Below are 23,998 nucleotides of genomic sequence, written 5' to 3'. Positions count from 1 at the left end.
GCCGATATTGTGACAAGGCTGTTCCGTGCAACAACAACTCGCTGTTCGCAAGTCTCAGCCTCTGCAGTGGATGAGGAGATGGAGAGCCTTAACATGTCAGCGCGGCGCGTTTCTCTGGGAAAAAAAAAAACTCTCAAAATTATTATAGCGCGACGTCTCTGGGGAACAAAATGAGGAACAGTCATTCTACGGAAAATGTTCCACTCAATCCACTTGCGGACGGGGACGACACAGGCGATCACGAGAGGGCCCCCAGAAGGAGGTCTGTATGGCCAACTTTGAGCCCCTATTTACAATTTATGCGCCGAATGCGATACTCTAGAATCCGCGATGCTTACTCCACAAAGAGAAGACCGTTTGTTGCGCGCTTGCGAGCTGTCTTTGATATCAACAATATCCCCCTCCCGTTCATGAAAGCAACCTACGGGCGGGGAGAGGAATGGATTAAGGGTATTTTACTCTGCATGTGGGGAGCTGGGATTATCCTTTCCATCAACATCATCCTTACGGTCATTGCAGTGGGGATGGCATATACAAAGCCCGATATGACAGGAATTGAAATGTCCGTGGTCTATAGGACAAGGTGCTCTATTGCTACGAGGTGGAAGACGGGACTTCACGTCCTGATTAATGTTCTGAGCACCGGGTTATTAGCGACGAGTAGTTACGTTATGCAGTGTCTATGTGCCCCAACACGGGAGGATCTTGATAGGGCTCATTTGAAAGGGAGTTGGTTGGATGTTGGTACTTTGAGCATGAGAAACTTTACTAAGATGGATGCTAGAAGAAAATTGCTTTGGGTGACCTTGCTTCTGAGCTCACTGCCCATGCACATGCTGTCTGTCTAACATACCGTTTCGGATGGATCCATTTCTAATAGCGTCTATATAGGTTCAACTCCGCAGTTTTCTCATCTATTATTCAAGCAGACTTGGCACTGGCTGCTATTCCAGTTGACCTCGCCATTGACGAACCCCTGGTGGAAGTCAACACGGTGGCTGCAGAGGCTTTCTTTAACGCTACCGGGTTCCGCGCCGAGAGTATACAAGACGACATTCGCAATGGAACACTTCGCAATTTAAGCTTGAGTGACTGTTACCGCAGGTATAATACCGATATGCACGTGTTCAGTGAACGAGGTGCGCTATTACTCGTTGCCACGGATCGAAGATATGAGTATGAAGATCTTACGTTTTACGTTGATTCAAACGATACAACAGTCCCAGACTTGAACAGCATCTGGAGATATGAATACAATGGTTCGAGAAACCTTCCGTATAGTATGCAAGGAGATCTCGACCATTGGACTGGAGAACCCGTGCACTGGCATTACCCCGTCTGGGCAATAAACGACTCTGCAGGTGGTAGCCGTGAAGTGGATGGCATGCCAGACAACTGGCAGATAGACTCTGCCTTTTACTACCAACAGCGAGCACGGTACCAAAATGGGACCCTGTCAACGATGTCATGGGTTGACATCAACACGCTCTTCAAGTACATCTACATCTATAACCCGGATGAGCCACAGCTTCGAAACTACCTTGATACCTCTTCTATATGGAACAATAGAACTTGGGCGAAGAACCTGGGCGTGCGAGTGAACGTTTCGAGCGATGGATGGGAACCCTGGCGGCAGTGGCAAGATTCTGTCAGCGTTTCTCTCGGACCAAGAGTGTACCCGGCCTACTGTCTTCTCAAGGAAACGGAAAAAGACTGTGAGGTTTACTTCAATTTGACAATCTGCCTATCGGTTATTTTCAGCAACGTCATCAAACTGGTCTGCATGTACCAGGCCGCCAAGATCCGACGAAGAGAAGTCCTGTTGACTGTGGGAGATGCGGTGGCTTCATTCCTGGACTGCCCGGATGCTACCACCACACACAAATGCTTGATGTCATCAATGGATCTTCCAAAGGGACTAGGCGAGAGCACAAGCATCATCCAAGAGACAATCGCCTATAGTGCGACCATCCCGCTGGGCTTACTGCAAGCAGGGCAGCCCATAGCCGTGAGCGTCTCAGCAAAGATCGTGCCACGCAATACAAGATGGCACCATGCAGTGAGTTGGCGCCGGTGGACCGTAACGTTTACAATGTATGAACCGCCTGGTGTCCTTGAACCGTGAAGCTAGTTTGCTAACCCTTTAGCTTCCTGACCTGCCTTGGCGTTGTCATCTACCTATATAACTTGGGCCTCCGCCGTATCCAAGGGGGTGGTTATATCTCTTATCCACTCGGAGAAAATATTGGCATCGGTGTTCCAACAAGCCAAACACTTATTTTAGAGGGCAAGGCAGTGACAGCTGTTTCCCTTATCGTGATTTCGCCGCAGCTGGTCCTCTCAGTGCTGTACTACTTTTGCAACGGCATCTTGTCCGTCATGCTCATGGCTGCCGAATACAACAGCTTTGCCCTTCGCTGAAAGCCCCTGCGCGTATCCTCTCCCCGTGGTGCACAGCGCCCGACCTACTATCTTAGCATCCCATGGAGATATAGTATACCGCTTCTTGCCACATCTGCCACCCTGCACTGGCTGCTCTCTCAGAGCCTGTTTCTGGTCATTGTGTATATGGAGTGGCGGGAAGGCCACGAGACCAACATAATAAGAGGAGAGGGGGGCTCATTTTCTCTCTTCGCCATATTCCTGACACTTGTTATAGACACTGCAGCTATGTTGACTCTTATCGCGTTAGCTATGCGGCCGCTACGCTCACACATGCCCATGGCAGCGAGTTGCAGCGCTCCTATTGCAGCGGCTTGTCATCCTCCGGAGGATGATACCGAGACCTCATTGAAGCCTGTCATGTGGGGAGAAGTAGCCGCCGCTACGCATCCGGACGACGCATCTGATGGATCATCTAGTGAGCTACCGGACCATCTCAGTGGGAGTGGGAGGCAGGCAAGCTACGCGCACTGCTCTTTCACATCCAAAGCGACTGTTGCACCTAGTTTGGCCAAGTTCTATCGATGAATCTCTTCCTCGTCAGTTGATGTTGTTCACTAGCAGCCGAGAAAGCATCGTGGGCGACATCCCTACTGAAATCAAACTACACGACAGTTCAGTACGTGTTGATTGTTTCCTTATGCGGATTGTTTCTTGCCTCATTAGTCTAGATCTATCTCAACAGTGGGTAGTTACAATGAAGGATGTCTTTTCACACTGCCAAATCCTGGTGCACGAGGGTGAGGAAGTTCCTACCAGATGACCAGAGCTGGAGTTAGGGTTGGCGACATCTGACGCTCGTCGTAACCGCCACCTAATTTTACGACTGCCTCTTTATTTATCGTCTTGCTTTCACTTTCCATTTGATATTTCGTCTGTCCATAAATATCTGTTTCTGAGATGTTAACCACTTGCCAGCCACTTCTTTCCCCTTTATACCCTTAAACGATTTGACCAGCTCTGGGCGCTCTTTGCGTCGTCAGCCAACCTTCCATCTTTTCTAGATGTGCTACAAGCTTTGTAGGTACGGTTGCGGCTACGTAGACAAGAGCAAGCCTTGCCCTATCTCATGCTGTCATATCGTGTGTAGTAGAATGAAATGGAGGACCTGCCTCCTACTCCAAACTGCAGCTTAGATGATCGATCAGTACGCGGGCCTCGGCAGCTCCGACGGCCTACTGCAAAGCAACACGCCGTGGCCACGTTGCGCGGGCATGGATCATCAACTCCTTCGATCTCCTGGCCGTCCACGCGCACTACCAACACGGGAAACTCTCCTCACTGCTCGATGCCGACGTCTTCGCCCACGCGGCGCAAAACATGTACAACCAGATTGGACTTTGTAGGACAATGGACAGGGAAGGCATTTTTGGCACGGCATAGAAATGTCTTCATCCCATCAAGGTAAACTTTGTGGCTATCCTTCGGACGTTATAACTACCCGTACTGCATCGCCTACTGTGCTTATCCAGGTCAACCAGGAGTAGCTCTTCATCCATAACTACTTCGCTCTCCATACTCGACCACAGTTATCCAGCTGACCAAAGTAGGTCATGGGGGAAATTGAAATTGTATGTCTCGTCTCCACAGTGCTCTGAAAGGAGATGATCACTAATCAGTAGATGCCCTTTGTGATCTGTTATAATAACACCTAGGGCCCCTTGTATATTGCCACGAAGAAGATTATTGTTCTGATTCGTCCAGAAGAGTGGGTAGCTGCCATATAAAATTATTAGATCCAAACCAACTCCAAGGGTTCTTCTTGCCTGATTCGCCCACTCGGCTAAGTTTAGGGAATTCCTGCACTCGGAGAGCGTAAATGTTCGCCGTCTCAGTTTAATCCTCAAGCTATATTCGCTGCGTTTTTGCTTGCCAGCTGCCACCACACGTCTGTGCCCATTGTTCCTGGCTCAGCTGGAAAGCAAGCAGCGGCAGCAGACCCTCGTGAAGGGCCTCTGACCGTTATAATCGCGGCTCTGAGGAGGGATAATCTGACGACTGCCAACCTGGAGTGAAATATCACGACTGTAAAACCTGACATTTATTATATCGTGACGATGGCTAGTATTTCAGATTTCTTTTTTTTACCTCAGAGAAGGAGCGTTTGCACCAGAATTCACTTGTTCTTGAAATGGTACATACATATATGCTCTACATCGACTTGAAGGTGGCCTTTGGGGGTGAGAAAAGTAAAGAGCCCAGGAAGCAGGGGCTACCTCTACTCAGAATTCTACCCAAACCTTAATCGCAGCTCGAGAGTGGTCATGCAATGGTGAAGTCCCTACTAAGTGATCAAAATGCTCCACCAGTAGCAGGTAAAAGCAATTGATTGCTTCGCCTCAGACTTTTATATGACTGTTCAGCAGCGTCAGGGGTCGAATGACGCTTTTCCCGAGTTCCCAGCCCCCTAACAACTCATAGAAACACTCCTCGCGCCATTGTTCAAATAAAAGGTCCCATCCCCCTTATTCGCCGTCGCAAAACACTTATAATTCGCATACAGCCCACTCAAAGGGTCACCCTTCAGCTCAAACGAGTCCAACACCCAATGGACAGTCGCATGGCCATGGCAGTCGGCGTTCTCCCAGAACTTGAACTTGCACCTATCGTTCCACCAATCATCTGACGATTTGCCGACTGCGCCAGGGCGCGCACCGTACGTCCAGCCGTCGAAGTTCTTGCACTGCCCTTCCCAGACCCAGCCTGATTGTGGCTCGGGACGCCAGCTGTCGCTGCAGGAGCCTGAGCCGTAGAGGTCGAGCCAAATGCCGGAGCCGCGTTTTTCGAGGATGGAGGCGGAGGAGGTATTGTTGGTGGAGGGGGTGGAGAGGTCGACTGTGGTTGCGCTGTCGGTGGGGATTTCGGGGGTTGGGCTGGTGAGAGTGGGGGTAGCTAGGAGGCCAAGAGAGAGGAATAGGTTCTTGAGGTGCATCTTGTCAACGCTTTTTATGAGAGATTTTGAAGGGTACGGTAGTTAACCAGTGATGTAGATCGTGGACAACTGATTAAACTATCCGGGCTCTACGGGTAACCCATCTGCATTTATACCTAATTGTTCGCCGGATACCACTAGTAGATATATGGTAAGGCCCCCCGAAGCTCATCGATGCTCTGACCAGATATCAGTAATCAAAAGCCCCTCAAGCCCATCGGTCCACTAACACTTGGTGAGTAATCAGAAATCCAACTAGAAATCTATGGACCAGAAGACAATGCTCTTCAAACGTGTTGAAACTCGTTGGGGCGCTGTTTCAAGAAGTTTCACTTCAGCTGCGGTGCTTGTCAGAGAGGCACTAGGGCTATCTGTACTTCAAGAAACATCCATCGTGCAGTCCTCACCCAGTAAGCGAACCTAGTAATCTGGTAACAAGAAATGCTCTCTAGATCTGGGTTCCACACGAAGTACAGTTTAGTCCAGCGCACAGAGGGACATCTTTCCTCTGGAAAGCTAGAGTATAGAACCCTAACTCTGATCTAATAACACTACCTGAATCTTGCTATTTACGCGAGTATCTGCTAATCCTGAACCTTTTCTTCTCTCTCGCACGCATCACAACTACAACTCACGACTGGCGCGGGTCGCCATACTAGGAATCGACATATACTTATGTATTGTACCTTAATCTTACTAGCAACGAAGGCTTGAGTTGCAACTAGTTCCCTTTTTACATATTATGATACCTTACATCATTTTACTAACAAGCTATGGTTCTCTTTACCAAGGAGTTCTTGGAGTTCCCTAGCAAGGCTCTCATCTAACGCACTTATCAAGGTGCCGAAAAACGTAGTCCTTTACTTACCTAGCTGCTTCAATTCGCGAGCAGACTTCCCAGAGGTCTGATCACGCGTCAAGAAGCACAGGGTTCCCCAACAGAGAATGAAAAATGCTTAATGCTTCTCGTTGATAGGTAGAAGGGCATCCCGACAAGGGAACTCTCGGGTCTTGAATATTCAACTCGGGTGAATAGCAATCTCGAGTTGTCCTTCTGGATACCTTCTCATGGGTATTTATCGCAGGGTGGCAGAAATGCACCTCCAACAGCAGTATCGTTGAAGGATATGTACTCAGCCTGGGGTTATCACGCTGACATCGTATCTAATTCGCAAACTTTGCTAGGGTGTGAATAGGAGTTGTGGAATTCGGAGATACTGCAGCCTAGTAAGAAAGCTGAATATACCTTAATATGTCTCCTTTGAGTCTAGAGATATAGGGCAGAAAACTGTTAACCAAGGTTAGCACGTATTGCTGCTAAGGTGGGAGGTTCGTACAGGAGCTAGAGCCTAGGGTGAGTGACTATGATAGGGAACATCAGTCGCACCCTGATAACTATGATGATGCAGATATACATCCCAGAAAGTCTACATCCTTGGTATAGTCCGCGGATAGAACTTATGGCTTCTGGCTTGGGATGTTACGGTTGCTGATAAGAATGCGGAGAAAAAGTCACACGCAGCAGCAACATCGCGATAAAAGAAAACTAGGAAGAGTACTAAAACAATACAACCGAAAACACCCCATCCGCAACAGCCCAATTCTATGGGAGGCCATGATAGGCAGACTACCACCAACAGGAATCTTGACAAAATACTCTACTCTAGCTCGCTTTCAATGATGCTTAAATTGGCTTCGAGGACAGGGGTTCGAGTACATTGGGTGCCGGAATCACCTTAGGTACTGCAGGGCTGTCGGATGGCGACGCCTTCTATGCTGAAGCAAGTGATCCCGTCTGCCAAAAGCCTGGCGACATCCTTCAATCTCGCAGACGTACGCGTCAGGCCGGATATGAATGGACTTGAGGTGGCGGAGCAGGTCCTGTTCGCGCCGAAACATAGTCGTATTCTGGCAGTCTTGCCATTTGCATTGGAAGAAGACAGGACCTGGTGAAGGGTGGTCGATATCTCTACTGGAGTATTAGATCTCTGTAAGATGGGCCGTGTGGTGTGGCAAGGGAACAAACTCACCGATATTGGGGGTGGCTGGTTTCATGAACTCTCTGAAATTCAGCTACATTGCCAACCCACACGCTCGCAGTAGTACTAGCGTGAAAGCCCGGTATTGGAGTCGGCGTGGTGTAGTGTGAGTTCCTACTCGGAAAGGCAGGGGGGACTGTGTCCTGCTGATCATTGAGACTGGTGTGCTGGTTCTGAACCGTCATCATTGCCGGTTCGACCACAGGATGATGCATCATAGAAGGATTGTCCACAGACGTAGATTGTGAGTGGGTGCCCGGGGCATCTAGCATCAGGGAAGCTATGGCGCTGGATGGAGCCCCTGAAAATTCGGTATCAAAGGCCTGATCGATAGCAAAAGGATCAACAATAGCAGGATGTGAGAAATAGGCGTGCACGGTCGTGAAAGCTGGGGTGGACTGTGCCGCTGAAGTTGCCTGCGCTTGCATACTTATGGACGTATAGCACACACTACTACCTTCAGGCCACACTGGCGAAGACATAACGATGTAGTGAATATAAAATCTCCGTCTAAAGGAGACAAGAGAAGACGAAATCAGTAAGGCATATAATGAGCTGGATATGCTTTCCAAGTGACTAGTATCCAGCTCAAAGAAAAGAAAATGTGAACCGTTATATAGGGTATCTTGACATAGAGCCATCACGACTTAAACTGCTTTGGAGACTCCACCGACGAGATCAAGTCCAAGATACAATGCAGGATTCTGCCTCCTCCAATCAGATCAACGCGTTGTAGGGCACTTGCTGGGAGGCGGGCGAGGATACGGCGGGTGAAAAAAGCAACGACAGCAGCGACAAACACATCGAATCTGGACTAGGGTGAGATGAACTGCTGCACGAGGATTATTCCTCGGCCAATAGGGGATCGTAATGTGTGCTGCACAAACTGACCCAAGCCCCAGCTCGACGCCTTCGCACAACCACAGGACGGTCAAAGATCCTGGCCTGAGCCCGACAATTTCGTGGTTGCTGAAGCCCTCCGGCCACCATAAAATTGAGGTCAGCCCCATTGTTTCCTCCGTTTCTCTTCGACCAAAGACCACTGCACTCCCTCTGCACCAACCGAACCAGACTTGCTAGAGCCATGGCGAACAACGAGTGGGAAATGCACAAAGATGAGATCAAGCTTCTGTATATCCTGCAGAACAAGAAGCTATCCGAACTCATTGAGCATATGTCCAACAAAGGGTTTCGTAAGACGTAAGTGCGTCCACCGGGCTGACATTACCCGTTGTTGACAGTCAGCAGTAAAGGGCAGTATGAACGCCAATTCGCGAAGTGGGGGTTTCGCAAGAACAGTACACTAGGGCGCAAGATCGATTTAGGATGGGTAGGCTGGAAAGTTGACAAGAGGAAACGACTTGAAGGGAAGGATAGCGAGTTGGTTGTTGACAATGGGGTCGTTTGGCCTCCCACAAAGCTTCGGAAAACATTACAAGGGAAGGGATTTGTCTCGACGTATGACAGGTTCTCAATGGCGGCGGGTGAGCCCTTTCAATCCCTTCAGCTCCATTCGGAGGCTGTTACTGACGATGTGGACGACGTGGGTAGTTCCTTCCCCGCCCACGCCGGAGGGCCTTCATGTTCGAACTCCCCGATCCTTCTCCCCTTCGTCGCAGCGTTTCTTTGACCCATTTCCCGCATCCATGTGTCTTATCTGGAGTCAATCGCTGCCATGGCTACGATTCTGTACATTTGTCCAGCCTGAGCCTGAGCAAGGTACGAGCGTTATGAACATGCAAAAGGATATTAATTGACTGTCGCGATAGACTCGGCCCTACTGGCGCCCATTGGCCAGCCGTCATGGGCTCTCGGAATGGGCTTACAGTCGAACGCTGTAAAGGCAAAAGTAATGCAACGCTTGAGATGGATCGTGCCATGGAGGAATCTTCCCCATCCACTCGATACCGATATCGACTCTCGGATCAGCGCGACGTTAAGCGTTCTCATGCCGGAACAGTTTAACGAGCAACATCAACAATTGAGTACGAGCCCAATATATCTCGAGTTGTACATCCTTTCCAACAACCTGCAATTGCACGACTCTGCCACGCGGTCCGAGGCCACTATACGCTCTCGAGATGAACGAGTGATCGAGATATTCAAGGGCCTTGGGCGGCATAACATGAAGCAGTTCACAGATCTTCTGCGAAGGGAAGAGCCCACTATTGAGGCAATAGCAGAGAAGCTTTTTACAAGCGCTGTCTGCTTATCTGATGTTTCTATAGTCAAAATGCTACTTGAGGCTGGCATGGATCCGGATCGCCTTATTGAGATTAGTTACCGTCCAGTCACGCCTCTCGCCTGGACCGCGCGTATTGAAGGCGATAAAAGCCTCAAGATAATGAAGGCGCTCCTGTCACATGGTGCCAGCATCAACAGGATTCATGAAGGAAAATCCGCCCTCTTTGCCGCAATTATGGGCAATAATGCGAACGGAATTCGCTTGCTGTTGGATCATGGCTGCATTGTCTCCTTGAATTGCCTCGCCGTAGCTGCGATGGAAGTCAACCTGGAGGTCTTTGAAGAGCTTCTGGGTTCATGTACGAATCTTCTTGGTCTTTATGCTGTGTGGAGCGATACAAGGATTTACCGGCACTCCGGACATCCTGAGACTAGGGACCATTCTAATTGTTATACCACCATACTAGGTGGTGCAGCAAAGTCTGGTAGGCTGGAAATCATTAACCTCATACTGACGACTTGCCCGACCATCGTCCACCCACAAAGCGTGGGAATTCTGAAACGATACAAACGATACTTTTCGCCTCTTACGATGGCTATCGGAATGAACCAGACCCACTGCATTGAGCCACTAATCCTAGCAGGAGTGGATATGGAAGTGGGCGATAACCAGTCTACGCTATTGGAGTACGCTCTGATGAATCACAACTTGAAAGCAGCTCAGATCCTGCTGGGGCATGGTGCTAGGATCAACCGGCCCCTCGCAAAGTGCAAGGTTTGGCCGTCAGCTCTTCATTGGGCTATATCATATGATCAGGACAAAGCGATCGACCAGCTAGGCCATGCGCCAGTCATTAACCATGCTCATTTGATAGCCCAGTTTATCGCATTAGGTGCGCGGCTTAATGATGAGTATGACGACGAACCTGGGGCTGTACTTGGAGCAGCGATACAGATGGGGGATCTTAGAATCATCGGTATGTTGCTTGATGCTGGGGCAACCGTTCTTGGGTCGAAACTCAATGCCATCAAATCTAAAGAAGTTGCAGAGTATCTCAACTATCGAGGTATTCTGCAACAAGTTCTGCAGACGGGCGGCGCGAAAATCCTCTGGAGTGCAATGTTCAGCGAAGACCTCGATTTGGCCCGGTGGCTTCTCCAGCCCAAGCTTCTTGATGCTGCGACAAAGAGCAACGAAATAGACTATCAGAAATTGATGTATGGAGCCGCCGCAACAGGGGATGTTTTTATCATCGAGAGCATTCTTGATTGCGGACCAGGAGTGACCGATGACTTGCTTACCGAAGCCCTATACCACATTGAGGACAAGCAATGCCCGACCCTCGGACTACAGCGCCTCCTTGAGGACTTTTGCGGAGACGCACCATCTGCAGTGGCGTTCACTAGTTTATCTAACAGAACAGACCTGCTACAACCCATGCTTGCGGCAGGTGTGAGCCCTCTCGGTGTACCATCAATGCCCAGGTATGGTTGGGAGCGACGTGATCCGGACGATCCAGACTCAGAAGTAAGGCTTAGCGCTTGTGTTTACATGCCGCAATCAGCCCTTGAGCTGGCTGTGGAAGGAGACAGCAAATCATGTCTAAAAATTCTTATTGAATCTTACGCCTGGACCCCAGCCTTGATTGGTCGCGCTCTAGCATTGGCAATCTACTATTATAAAAAGGGGCTGATAGAAGACCTATATGGACTCGACCTGGACGCAAATGCAGAAGTGTCAGTCTACACCTGCGGATGGCCAGGGTATGACGAAGAAAAAGTTGGTGAGAAGGAGATCATAACTTTAACCTCCCTCCAGGCAGCAGCTTCAACACAGGAGATCGACCTTGTGCAAAGACTGATCAATGACAAAGAAGCGGACGTCAACTATCCGGCAACGGGAGCCGGCAGTCGAACTGCGTTGCAGTACGCCGTTGAAAATGGAAATAAAGAATTGATGAAATTACTCCTTGACAACGATGCCAACGTAAATGCCCCTCCCGCATACTATGCAGGCGCAACGGCTCTGCAACTTGCCGCGATCAACGGGTACCTGGGCCTAGCTCAATATCTAATTAACCTTGATGCGAAGGTGAACGCCCCAGGCGCAAAGGAAGATGGCAGGACGGCGCTAGAAGGTGCGGCAGAGAAAGGACGTATTGATATGGTTCAATTGCTCCTTGAGGCAGGCGCGTCCATACGCGATGATGGTGGGGGGTTTCAGTGTCGAAAGGCCATTGCGCTGGCCAGCGGCCATGGTCACAATGCCGTGGCAAACCTGATCAAGCGCCACCATCCAGATTGGAACGAGCAGTCTGACTGTGAAGTCCGTCACGATTCGGGCGTCCAGGTCGCTGAAGATGAAGACGCCAGAGTCACCGAGGTTCGGAAGTGTCCTCGAATCTTTCAGGAGACCAGTGACGAGAGCAGATCTGATGAATGGCTGAGATTTATTGATTGGAACCCTCTCTGAGCCTTTGTTGAATTTGTGACTTGGATGCTTGGGGCGCTTTTGTCTCTTTATTCAGAAACGCCCTCCCGGCTTCAATCATGGCAGCTGGTCATTTTACGTCATTGGTTCCAGCACCTGACATAGGGGTCAATCTCCATCGGGCAAGTCGTACAGTGGACGTCTGAAGGTGATGATCTGGCGCTGGTGGGTGAGCATTTTAGAGTCATGTTACCACTAGACTGGCCTTATACGTCTGCTATTGTTTTAGATTATATTCAATTGGAAAAAATCCATGTTATGTCATTTATTTATAACTAAGGATTCTTTACATTTTACAGACTGATTACTTTCAAGACGATGGCTGAAAAGCTTCCCTGTGCTTTGGGAAAGTATCTATGAGAAAATATGAAGTTTTCTCAAGCTGACTCCTCCTCATGCGTAAGGTACTGCCATGGCAAACTATATCCTCAAATATTCCTTGGCTCAATATAGGCTTGGGTCGCCATGGTCAATACTTAGGCTCGGCTTAAAACTCCTTCTCCCTTCCTTTCGTAACTGATTCTCGAGGTGTTAGCGCGGCAGGCACCCAGATTTTAGCAATACTTCAACCATACGCCAGGTGGTAAGTAGTATAATGGCTGCCAACAGCGAGTCCTACCTTTTTAGTCTACGTGAGACTGAACGGGGTGAGGATATAGACTCGCCGCTTGCATTAGGGTTGTGGTTCCCGCCCTCCTTCTATCGCCGGGATATGCTATATCAGGTAGGAAATTGATGATGAACTTCTGCCATGATGATTGAATGATTAGGTCATTAATATCACCTTAATTGAAACATTACTCCTCTAGACAACATGCATGGAGACCTGTTTAGGATGTCCCAGATTATCGACCTAGGGATGACAATGCTAGTTGCAGTAACGCGGCTAGGCTTATCTTTAAGGCGACGTGACAGGTAGCTGGCCACTTCGTGCTAGCCAGAGCTGTTTTATATTGATCGCTGGGATTTCACTGCACTTGCGCAGGCTGATGAGCCAATCGGCGTCGTCGGTACGCATCCATCACTCCCACAAGAGTCCCATAGCTGCCAAGCTGGAGCCGATAGACTTGAGATCCACAGTTGCTGTAGGCTAACTAGGGCTTAATCCGCTATAGACCTGGTGTATTGTTGGTCCCGTTTCACAAATAAATAGATCTTCAGCGAGTCTTGACATCAACACGCGGTTTCCATTAGAATGGTTCACGTTGCTGCAGGTGAGGCTGAGAATTACCCCGCACCATAAATTCTGATCACAGCCTTATATTGCCATCATCACCATCCTCCTCATTCTCCTTCACGAAGCCCATGGTTTCTCAACCCCCTCCACGAGTCAAACATGACTGGCACTCCCAGGAATCTCATTCTCACCCATGATGACTACACGGTCGGCTGGGTATCCGCCCTAGAGGACGAGCTATCAGCCGCGATAGTCATGTTAGATGAACGACATCCGGGTCTGTGGGCAGCTGATCCGCAGGATTCGAATACCTACGTTCTCGGCCGAATCGGTGATCACAATATCGTGATGGCATGTCTACCATCAGGGGTAACGGGTAAGGTGTCCGCTGCCACCGTCGCGAAGGATATGGTCCGCAGCTTTCCCGCAATTCGATTTGGGCTCATGGTTGGCATTGGGGGTGGGGCGCCGTATTATGGTGCCCGCGGCGACGATAATGGCATGGGAGAAGAGGAGGTGGGGAACTCGGAGAGCTCGGACACGTCTGATGATGATGAAGAGGACATGGGCATACGAGATATCCGGCTGGGCGACGTGGTGGTTAGCGTTCCCTCGAAGTCTTGGGGCGCTGTCGTCCAGTATGACTTTGGGAAGTCGGTGCAGGGCGGAGGATTTATACATATTGGCGGGCAGCTAAACAAGCCTCCGAGCATTCTTTTAAGCGCGATTTCTCTTCTCCGGGCAGATCAGGATGGGCAAGGAAATCTTGACAAAATATTGGAGCAGGTAATGTTGGACCATCCAAGACTCGCACAGCGGAAGTTCCGATATCCCGGATCCCAGGAGGACTATCTCTTCAACTCAGAGTTCGCTCACATGGTAGGTAATACCAATTGCAAGGCTTGTCGTTGCGTCGAGGGCAATATTATGAAAAGGAAGAATCGGCCGGACAACTCGCCACGGTTACATTACGGAACCATCGGGTCAGCGGACCAGGTGATGAAAGACGCCCTTCTCAGGGACAAGTGGGCAGAAAAGGAAGGCATCATATGCTTTGAGATGGAAGCTGCTGGTTGGTTAGTTTCTACACCTAGACTCTATCTAGAAGGAAATGGGTATCTGACTCAGGATTAGGGCTCATGGACTCATTTCCCTGTGTCGTCATTCGAGGAATCAGTGATTATGCTGATTCGCATAAGAACAAGAAATGGCAAAAGTATGCTGCGCTAACAGCGGCATGCTATGCCAAACAGCTTCTCCAGGTTATACCAGGGCAAGGCGTTTTGCGGATGACGCCAATCAAGCAGCGTATGTAAAGGCGAGCTCCATAATCTACTTTTGAGTCTATCCGAACATAGATGTCAAAGTTGACGTAATTCAAAGTTGAGGAATCTATACGAGAAGTTCATTCAGTAGTGCAAAACACGAGCGCCGCACTCAATACCCGCCACCAAGAGGAGGAATCCCAGGCCATTCTCAGTTGGCTTGCTGCAAGAAACCATACTTCTCAGCAACATGACATTCTTGCCCAGAAACAAGAAGGCACTGGCGCCTGGTTCTTGGGATCCGAAGAATTTGCGTCCTGGGTTGAGCATCCTGATCAGATTCTGTACTGCCCCGGCGTTCCTGGCGCAGGTAAAACCATCATGGCGGCTGTTGTTGTGGATCACCTGCTTGGGCTGTATCAGACCGACAATCTAATTGCGATCGGATACTTCTATTGCAACTTTCAGCGACAGGATGAACAGAGGCCGGTTGATCTCATTGCCACCCTCTTACAGCAACTAAGCCTCGGGCGAGACTCTATACCTGGAGCTGTGAAGGACCTTTATAACCAACACAAGCCCCGACAAACCCGCCCTTCTCTCGAAGATCTCCGCAAGACTCTATACTCGGTTGCTTCGACCTATAGACGGACTTTCATTGTGATCGATGCACTGGATGAGTGCCAAACCGCTCCGGATGCTCGGGGATCATTTCTAAATGAGATAATCGATCTCCAAGCAAAGGGCAGGGCGAATATATTTACAACATCTAGATTTGATGCGAGTGTGGAGTCAATGTTTGTCAATGCCGTTCAGTTAGAGATCCGCGCCCATGATACGGATATCGAGAGGTATCTGCATGCAAAACTCCAGGATTGCTCATCTCTGATATCACGAGATGAATCCATCCAGGAACAGATCAGGAATACAGTTGCTAAAGCGGTAGATGGAATGTAAGTACCACCGCTGATATGCCGATGCGGTAACCACCTTAATAATTACCGTTACAGGTTCCTTCTCGCGCGCCTATATATCGAGACGTTAGCCTCCAAAACCACACCCAAGGCGATTAAAACCGCACTTCGAGAGCTGGAGTACATGCTCAATGGAGCATCTAGCAACGCGCAGTCAAAGACATTGGACCATGCCTACGAGCAGGCTATGCGGCGGGTTCAAAGTCAGGTTGAAGAGCATCGCAGTCTCGCTCAGCGAGTGCTGTCATGGATCTCCTGTGCCAGCGGTAATTTAACGTCAGCTGAGCTTCAGCACGCGATCGCGGTCGAGAACGGTGCATCCCAGCTTGATCCAGACAATATCACACCAGTCGACCTCATAGTTGTTGTATGCGCTGGACTGGTGGTTGTGGACAAGGAAAGTAATATTGTTCGTCTGATGCACTACACAACGCAGGAATATTTCGATCGGGAATCGACACGCTGGTTTCCGGATGTTCATGCGGATTTGACGAGGACCTGCGTGACATATTTGTCGTATGAATGCTTTGAATCTGGCAGCAGTGCATCGAGAAAGATCTTTAAAGACAGATTACAGTTGTATGCTCTGTATTCCTACGCGTCGCTCAATTGGGGATATCACGCTCGCAATTCGTCTTCGAAAGTCAGAAACCCGGTCATGGAGCTCCTTACAAGCACTACAAAGATTTCCGCCAGTAGCCAGGCATTGCTATATGACGAAGACGAATTATTCTTCGAAAGTGAAACTGGAATGACCGGTATTCACGTGGCAGCAGCTTTCGGACTTTTCCAGGAAACCTCAACCCTGCTTGACATGGGATACAACATTGATTCCAGGGATGTGCTTGACCGGGTTCCACTCTTTTGGGCGGTAAAAAACGGTCATGAGGCAGTCTCGGAGTTATTAATCAGGAGAGACGCCCATGTCGACTCTCAAGATTTCAATGGCAGCACTCCGCTCTTGGAAGCGGTCGAAAATGGACATGAGGCCATAGTAATGCTCCTGCTTGAGGCGAATGTGGACCTCGAGTGCCAAGATATCGTTGGATGGACTCCATTGGGGAGGGCAGCTAAGAGAGGGCATTCATCTATAGTAGCACTGCTGCTTGAGAGAAATGCGAAGGTTGATTCTAATTATCCTAGATATTCTCACTGTGCAATCATAGGGGCAGCCGAGAATGGGCATGAAGAAGTCATGAAGCTGCTTCTTGAACGAAATGCCAATGTGGAGTCAAGGAATAGAGTGGGCTACACCCCGCTCTTCCTGGCGGTTATGAAAGGGCACACAGAGGTGGTTAAGCTTCTGCTGCAGAAAGAAGCCAATATAGAGGCAAGGAAACATGATACTTACGAAACCCCACTCCTAATAGCCTCCCAGAAAGGAAATGAGGAGGTGGTCAAACTGTTACTGGAAAAAGGCGCGAATAAGGAGGCAAAGAACTATCTTGGCCAGACTTCACTCTCATTGTCAGCCGAAAAAGGGTACGACGCGGTGGTAAAGCTCCTGCTTGATAGTGGTGCCGATATTAAGACAAAGGATATACGAGTGCCGATATCAATACAAAGGGTGTACCAGGCCGTACACCTCTCTTAGTATTCGCCGCGTGTGGGTATCAGAAAGCTGTGAGGCTGCTGCTCGACAGAAACGCCGTTGCTCCCGTGGCCTCATTTAAATCGGTGAGGGATTCCGGGTATGAGCAGTTAGCAAGGCTCGGTAAACGGCGGATGCCGCTATAGAAAACATGGATGATTTTGGGTGCCGGGATGCTTCGTCGAACGGTGCAGGGTGGGAATAGGTACACAGGGAAGGGTACTTGTAAAGAGCATTAGCAATTCGATTGGCTCTGGAATCAGCATCATAGATTTATCTCACCCAGCTGTTGGACTGGCCACAAGGAAGTAATGCTGCAACAGGTCGCGGGGGAAGCCCGTTTATGAGGGCAAAGTAGCCCTTCTGGGTGGGTGGGAAGTCAATTCAGTAGGGCGGCGAGACGATTATTTAACTTGAAGCTGAAGGGCCCGTATCACTAGTGGCTTCTTGTATGGGCGAAAATCTGGATTGCCTACCCGGCTATCTAGCTAGGATAATGATATTTACTTCTCTAGACTGGCATGTAAAGGATTCTATTTAAAACCTCGACCTGGCCTAGTCATTTTCGAATCGGCTCTTGGCGTCCTTTGCTCAGAGTGTACTATATACACTATGAATCGCTTGGCTTGAGCACGAGCGTCTAAGCGCAGTAATGGAAGCTCTATAACGATTCAGTCAGCCTTGATTTCTTTGTGGTAATGTAGCTTTAAAGGTATATATGCCTACATGCAGGTACCCCACCACTGGAAGTGATGTCTTTAGTTTGTAAGAGGGCTGTCCAGGTGATGATCCTTCTTTGCTGGATGTTGAGAGACCACTCTGTGTACTCCATAACAAAGGTTTTGTGCTGGGGTGCGATCAGGTTGCCATTGACGGTGGTGTCGAGGGCTTGTCCTTGGTGAAAGGTGGTGTTTTGGGGGCCGATACACAGGGAATAGCATGGTGATTATAGTGGTGAATGGGGATGTCAAGGCTGGTATGGATGGTTCTAGAGAGACAAATACCGTTTGTATCCTGAAAGGACGCAAGTACCCTGATTGAAAGTGCATCCTATAAAGTCTTAGAGAAAGCCGAGTGTGTAAATCAGACAACGAAAGCCGGATCGAGCCCAGATGAGTTACGGCTGTGCTAATCGGCCTTTGAATCTGACATGCTGGTATGAGCTCCCTTTTTCTCAAAGACCCTACGGAAGAGCTCGGAGATGATGACAAAAAGAGCTTTCTACATTGTGTGCTAGAGACATTCCTACAGGATGATATAAATTCGCAGCAATCCGTTCAAGACATAGCAGAACTTATCCTCCGCACAGCTACTGGGCTATTTCAAAGAAGGACATTCCAGACAACGATAAAAACACGCAGCAGAAGTTTATATCCGTTTTCGAGGTTTTCAGAACATGTATCTCCGATGTGGTAAGCAGTTTTTTTCTCCTGGTATAATCGACATCTGCTTGGTGTGCTAAAAGTATCGACAGCGTCATTTGGAAACATTACTATTCAAAGAGTTCGAGAGGTGCCTCGAGAGCGCGAAGGAAAGCAATCCTGTAGATAAGCGCCGATCCTGGTTAGGGAAACTGAGTTGGAATTTATTCTCGAAGTCCCAAGAAGCCCAAAGGTCCAACAGAGAACAAGATCGTGGTGACAAACAGGTGCGCGATACTCCGGCATCAGCAGGAATGACCCTTTGGGGTCATGTAGGCCAAGGACTTACCAAAACCAGGACGACGATGATACATTTAGCGATATCCTTCCCGAAATCAAGAGTTTGCGAGAAATAAAGGACATCTATGATGAGTTGAACATACTCAAGGGACTGGCAGAAGATCAAGAGCACGTCTGGGAGCAGTTCTGGGGTCAGGAGGAGCTTGAACAACACACCTTCGAATATGACACGCCATCTGAGATTATTAAAAAGATCGAGAAGATGATCAAACAGGCCAAAACTGTTTTAGACGACCTCAACAGCCTCCTTGATCTTAAACAGAAGCAGGCTAATATCAGCGAAGCAAGAAACGCTCGATACCAAAGTGATACCATAATGGTCTTCACGGTTATCACTATTCTCTTCGTCAGTATCACATAATATATCCATGCTTTGTGTTGTTTCTTACTGTGACTAACTGTACGGCCTATTCTTATAGCTTCCTGCAACTTTTCTGACCGGCCTATTCGCTTTGAACATTTCTAATTTTCCACACGAGGTTTCAGAAGTCGCTCATGAAGGATCGTGGATATTTCCAATCATCAGTAAGAAGTTCCGCTTGAGTCTATGTCTCATCCGTTACTCCTCGTGACTAATGCACGTTTCGTTAGCCTTGGTGTCTCTTGGAACATCCGGGATCTTCTCGTTAATTGCATTTAACACGAAGTGGTTCAAGAAATCCAGCTGGGAACGAAAGGGGAGTCAGAAGCTAGAAACCACAATCCTGGCAAGTAGAATACGCGGAGAAGAATGGCCTGAGGAGGAAGAAGCACGAGAGCTATGGACAGAGTCATGGCGCCCAAAAATGGTATTGAATACAAGGAAAGGGCGCGGACTCGGAAGGGCTAGGGACAGACTGGCATAGATCTCAGGCAAATGACTGACAGGTATTTCTTGAACGAGTAGATCAAATGACAATGGCGGCTTTCTGTATGCGTTCAGAAGTATATTCAATTTCTGACAGCAGGTGGTAGATCCATGTCGAGAGCTTCAGTCTTGTTGTGATTACAACCATATACCATAAACACTACACATGTACAGCACTCCCACTGTGACGAGAATCCCGCACATCAGTCTCTATTCTATTGCTGTCTGGAGTTCTATACTCTATATCTAAATGCCCTGCATGCCGGCGCTACTGGTGTCTTTCACGGGATTTTCGCTCGCACCTCGCTGCCTCTCTGTCAGTGGTGATTAAGGGGCCATATCATACGATGGTAACGCACAATGGCCCCGACCTTAGGGTCTATTGCATCTTCCTCGGCTATGGGAGTTATACCACGATCGGGAAGGAGGGACCATAGACACCCTTCGCACCTTCCTATTAAAGAGAGGTACGGGATTCAAATGGAAGGTAAGATGGATAGTCCGAGCTACATGGGGAAGGAGCGACCTTCGCACCTTCACTGTTGAAGAGCGATATGGAATGGGCCGGGGAACCATAGATGGGAAGGCACGACTGAGAGCCGAGCCCACTGGACCAAATGTCCCCGCTCTATCGCACTTTCCCTGTGAGAGCCATATTTCATCATAAAGTTACGCGATAGCTTCGGGCCTGGTTCATACAGGCGGGAGCAGACTAGGTATTACCTCTCCTACGCTATATTTACTAGTCCCCTCTTTTGCTATCACACTAGTACAATGTCGCTGGCATTCCCAAGACCTCCTCAAACCACTGATCATTGTCGAGATCCATCTCGTGTATCCATGCCATTTGATCCAGATCTAGGAAATGGGTGGGTGTTGGGTTCGATACTGTGTTTGAGCCTGAGCCTGAGCCTGAGCCTGAGCCTGAGCCTGAGCCTGATTGGCTTTGACTTTGGCTGAGGCTATTTTCAACTCTAGGGCTGATATTCCCACCGTGGCTTCCACCATCATTGTCTACCAGCCCACGCCCTCCCTGGCACGTACCTTCATCACCAGCAGCCATTCCGCGATCACTAAACTCCCACCTCTTCTCCCCCCAAACCCGACACCGCCCAACCAACCTGCCCAGAAACACTAGAAGATGGTCCTCACACCCCTGCACCTCTCTCTCCGCACTCCCCATCTCGAGTCTCATATGTAGACTATCCAAGGCCTCAAGAAGATGGACCTCTCGTCGTGCCAGATCGCGATCCCAATCTGGGTCTTGGAGGACAGAGAGGTACTTCAAAAGTGTGATTGTGAGGACCATGTGGGACCAGAAGTGAAAGGGGAGGGTAGGGAGTTTTTCTGGTGGGAGGGTGTAGAATGTGTCGAGCCAGGACTTTATAGAGGTTAGGGAGGACCAGAGGGTTGTGAGGCGGGGGAAGATTTCGTCAGAGGTGGGTTTGGCTGAAGAGAATGGGTGAGACGGGGGAGCTGAGCGGGTGATGGTGTAGCCGAGTTGGTTAATGTATAGTTTGACGTAGTGAGCGTGAAGGCTGAGGATGTCTGTTGGAACATCAGCAAAGAATTCGGACCATTGCTTTCAAGGTTACAAGACAACCTACCAATCTGTTGGGGGTCTGTAGGGAAGGAACACCGTATCTCGTCTAACTCTCGTTGCAAGGTCTTTAAATACAGCATCCGAGGAGCCGACGCTGCTCCCGCGCAAGCGTAATCCGTCTCATCTTGCTGTCGAGTCTGCTCCGCCCTCTGCTTCAACTGCTGCAATCGCACTTGCAAGACGAACACCGCATCCGCAGAGCACGCCTTTGTGATCTTGAGAGCTTGAAGCGCATCATCCATCTGCGGTGTCCATCGGAGTGCATCCTGACGACCAAGGTGAGATGAGACACTACAACGTATGCATCAGTCCTGCCACCAAGAACAAGAAGAGACACGGGCAGAAGATACGCACTTCGAGCTCAAAATAAAACAGGCCAACACCGCCCGCTGTTTCTCCAAGAAGCCATAGGAAGTCTCATCATTTGTCTCTAAACCATTATCACATCCGCCCTGGGTAATACTCATCATGAGCTGGGTGTCTAGCGAAGATGGCTTGAACAAACGCAGATCATACACGAGTGACATAGCGAGCATCATCAGGCGCGAGACGAGGTCCGCTCTGCCTAGAAAAGCGTCTGTACTCCATGCAAGATACACGAGAGTTCCGAGCAGAAGGTCGATGGAGGATTGCACTTGAAGCAGGGCGGCGTCGAAAAGGACGCGCTTTAGCCCTTCAACTTGAACCAGTCGTTCTTTGGTCGAGAATGTGGTGACGGTGTAGATGGCGTGAAGCAGGAAAGGTCTGTTTTGACGTAGATACTCGCTCGTCACACTTGGGGTGAGGTCGATGAAGGGGAAACACGGTAGCATGCGTGTTTTGAAGAAGGTAATGCGTTCTTCTACCTTTATCGTCGAGAAGAGAGACGACGGCAATATAAGATTTCCGTGGAGCGATTTCGAAACATTCTGTCCTTGACTAAAGTCCAAAGTGCCATTCGAAGAAGATGAAGTCGACGAGACATTATCTCCTGTGAAAGTTTGAAAGGACTGAGAGATATTCGCTGACGGACCAGAAGCTGCCGTATCGGTAGAAGGCCGCATAGCAGAGAGCAAGATCTCAATCTTACCCTCCAGCTGAGCGATCCGCGCCTCGGAATCCTCGGATCTCTGGACATCACGCCTTCGAACGGATTTCGACGGTTGACACCGTTTCTTAAGACGGAGACATCTAGAGACTCTCAGCCGATGTTGCAGAGACAGTAGCATAATCCAGCTGACCTATCGCAGTTAGTCTCACCATTCGAGCGCACGCACCGGCATTTGGCCTTATAGCACAGAACACATGCTTGACCGTAGGTACTAGCCTGTCGCTGCATTTTGACAGCTCAAAGCCCGTTGGTGATGATGACTCCTGATGGTGGATGAGAGAGGAGGATGGAGAGATGGATTTAACAAACGAACTCCAACGGACTTCACCCGCAACACTCCGACGGATTTCACTCCGAACTCCGCTCCTAGTAGTATACTCCCGTTATAACTAGAAACAACATCTCAACCACAACAACCACCATAATCTCCCAACCCAATGAACAAACACCCCCAAAATGCCTCCCAGAACAGTTCTAATAACCGGCTGCACAACTAACTCCCTCGGCTCCGAAATGGCCAAAGCCTACCACAGCCACGGCTACACCGTCATCGCAACCCTCCGCAACAAATCCAAGTCCGGCTCCCTGTCCGAAACGAAAGGAATCCACATCCTCGAGCTAGAAGTCACATCCCCCGCCTCAATCCGCGCATGCGCGACAGCCGTGGCAGGTATCACCGGCGGATCGCTCGATATCCTCGTCAACAACGCCGGCGTGAACCATGTTATCCCGCTGCTTGATGTCGAAATTGAGGACGCGAAGAAGACGTACGATGTGAATGTTTGGGGGATGCTGTCTATGGCGCAGGCTTTTGCGCCGATGTTGATGAAGGCGAGGGGGACGATGTGTAATGTTAGTTCTGTGAGTGGGGAGATGGTTTTTGCTTGGGCTGGTGAGTTCAAAAATTACTTATCCCCTACCCTACACTTGGATATTGACAATAAGTGTGATCATAGGAATCTACTCCTCCTCCCGCGCTGCCCAAACCCGGCTCTCTGAAACCCTACGCCTCGAGCTCGCCCCCTTGGGCGTCCGCGTCGTAACCGTGATTCTCGGCGGTGTTGAAACGCAGGGAAACAACCCGGCGAATATTCCTGATCTTGAACTCCCCGGAAGTTCGCATTACCGGGAAATCATTGATATCATCGACAGGCATAAGAAGACGCAGGTGCATCAGAACAAGCAGAACATCGAAACCGCGGCGAGAAATATCGTGGGTGATGTGCTGAGTGGAAAAGGGTGGTTCATCCGTCGTGGAATGGCGTCGACAACGAGCTGGGTGTGTAATACTTTCTTGCCGTATGGGACTTTTACCTGGTTGATTAATCGGGAGAGTGGGATTGAGAGGATCACGATTGGGGGTAAGAGGTAGAGTACCTAGTTAGATAGCCTGAGATGTAATGTAACTATAGATGGGCCATTGCGATGAAAGCTACGTACACATCCAAGCAGACATATATTCCCCAGTAAACTCTTCACCCCGGTTAGCAATAGCAATAGCAATAGACTAACCATCCACTGCATCCGCCATCTGCCTCAACTCAAGACCGGCAGCCTGTCCACACATCCGTGAACCCGAGGACGCTGTTCGTTCCTGCCTAAGCCGCGAGGAAGCGACGGCTGACCGAGTATAAGCCCCCCA

General features: G+C 49.4%; 6 protein-coding genes across 6 annotated transcripts; 4 read left to right on the top strand and 2 right to left on the bottom strand.

Annotated features, from left to right (window-relative positions):
• Positions 1 to 170: 170 nt before the first annotated feature.
• BJY04DRAFT_211628 (uncharacterized protein) lies at positions 171 to 2,970 on the top strand (the record flags this gene model as incomplete). Its single annotated transcript, XM_073714434.1, has 5 exons — positions 171 to 266; positions 348 to 838; positions 892 to 1,893; positions 2,148 to 2,376; positions 2,425 to 2,970. 5 exons carry the CDS (start codon positions 171 to 173, stop codon positions 2,968 to 2,970), a joined length of 2,364 nt encoding a protein of 787 aa, XP_073564825.1.
• A 1,879-nt stretch (positions 2,971 to 4,849) lies between these two features.
• On the bottom strand, positions 4,850 to 5,433 carry BJY04DRAFT_233112 (uncharacterized protein; the record flags this gene model as incomplete). The annotated part of the gene is made up of 1 exon (XM_073719888.1): positions 4,850 to 5,433. The coding sequence occupies exon 1, from the start codon at positions 5,372 to 5,374 to the stop codon at positions 4,850 to 4,852; it is 525 nt and encodes a 174-aa protein (XP_073564824.1). The 5' UTR covers positions 5,375 to 5,433.
• Positions 5,434 to 8,497: 3,064 nt separating this feature from the next.
• On the top strand, positions 8,498 to 12,070 carry BJY04DRAFT_224450 (ankyrin repeat-containing domain protein; the record flags this gene model as incomplete). Its single annotated transcript, XM_073717973.1, has 4 exons — positions 8,498 to 8,613; positions 8,662 to 8,897; positions 8,965 to 9,132; positions 9,183 to 12,070. 4 exons carry the CDS (start codon positions 8,498 to 8,500, stop codon positions 12,068 to 12,070), a joined length of 3,408 nt encoding a protein of 1,135 aa, XP_073564823.1.
• Positions 12,071 to 13,424: 1,354 nt separating this feature from the next.
• BJY04DRAFT_233110 (uncharacterized protein) lies at positions 13,425 to 17,453 on the top strand (the record flags this gene model as incomplete). The annotated part of the gene is made up of 8 exons (XM_073719887.1): positions 13,425 to 14,337; positions 14,400 to 14,573; positions 14,649 to 15,483; positions 15,541 to 16,533; positions 16,648 to 16,795; positions 16,883 to 17,021; positions 17,081 to 17,154; positions 17,367 to 17,453. 8 exons carry the CDS (start codon positions 13,425 to 13,427, stop codon positions 17,451 to 17,453), a joined length of 3,363 nt encoding a protein of 1,120 aa, XP_073564822.1.
• A 2,456-nt stretch (positions 17,454 to 19,909) lies between these two features.
• BJY04DRAFT_224448 (fungal specific transcription factor domain-containing protein) lies at positions 19,910 to 22,584 on the bottom strand (the record flags this gene model as incomplete). The annotated part of the gene is made up of 6 exons (XM_073717972.1): positions 19,910 to 19,969; positions 20,023 to 20,060; positions 20,708 to 21,211; positions 21,271 to 21,557; positions 21,621 to 22,436; positions 22,487 to 22,584. 6 exons carry the CDS (start codon positions 22,582 to 22,584, stop codon positions 19,910 to 19,912), a joined length of 1,803 nt encoding a protein of 600 aa, XP_073564821.1.
• Positions 22,585 to 22,812: 228 nt separating this feature from the next.
• BJY04DRAFT_233109 (putative short-chain dehydrogenases/reductase) lies at positions 22,813 to 23,728 on the top strand (the record flags this gene model as incomplete). The annotated part of the gene is made up of 2 exons (XM_073719886.1): positions 22,813 to 23,248; positions 23,313 to 23,728. The coding sequence occupies 2 exons, from the start codon at positions 22,813 to 22,815 to the stop codon at positions 23,726 to 23,728; spliced, it is 852 nt and encodes a 283-aa protein (XP_073564820.1).
• Between the last annotated feature and the right edge of the window lie 270 nt (positions 23,729 to 23,998).

This window comes from Aspergillus karnatakaensis, assembly GCF_047715665.1.
Source record: "Aspergillus karnatakaensis strain CBS 102800 unplaced genomic scaffold BJY04scaffold_91, whole genome shotgun sequence".
NCBI classification, from domain to species: Eukaryota; Fungi; Ascomycota; class Eurotiomycetes; order Eurotiales; family Aspergillaceae; genus Aspergillus; species Aspergillus karnatakaensis.
Note: the sequence above shows the minus strand (reverse complement) of the source record. Positions and strands in the feature narration are given on the sequence as shown.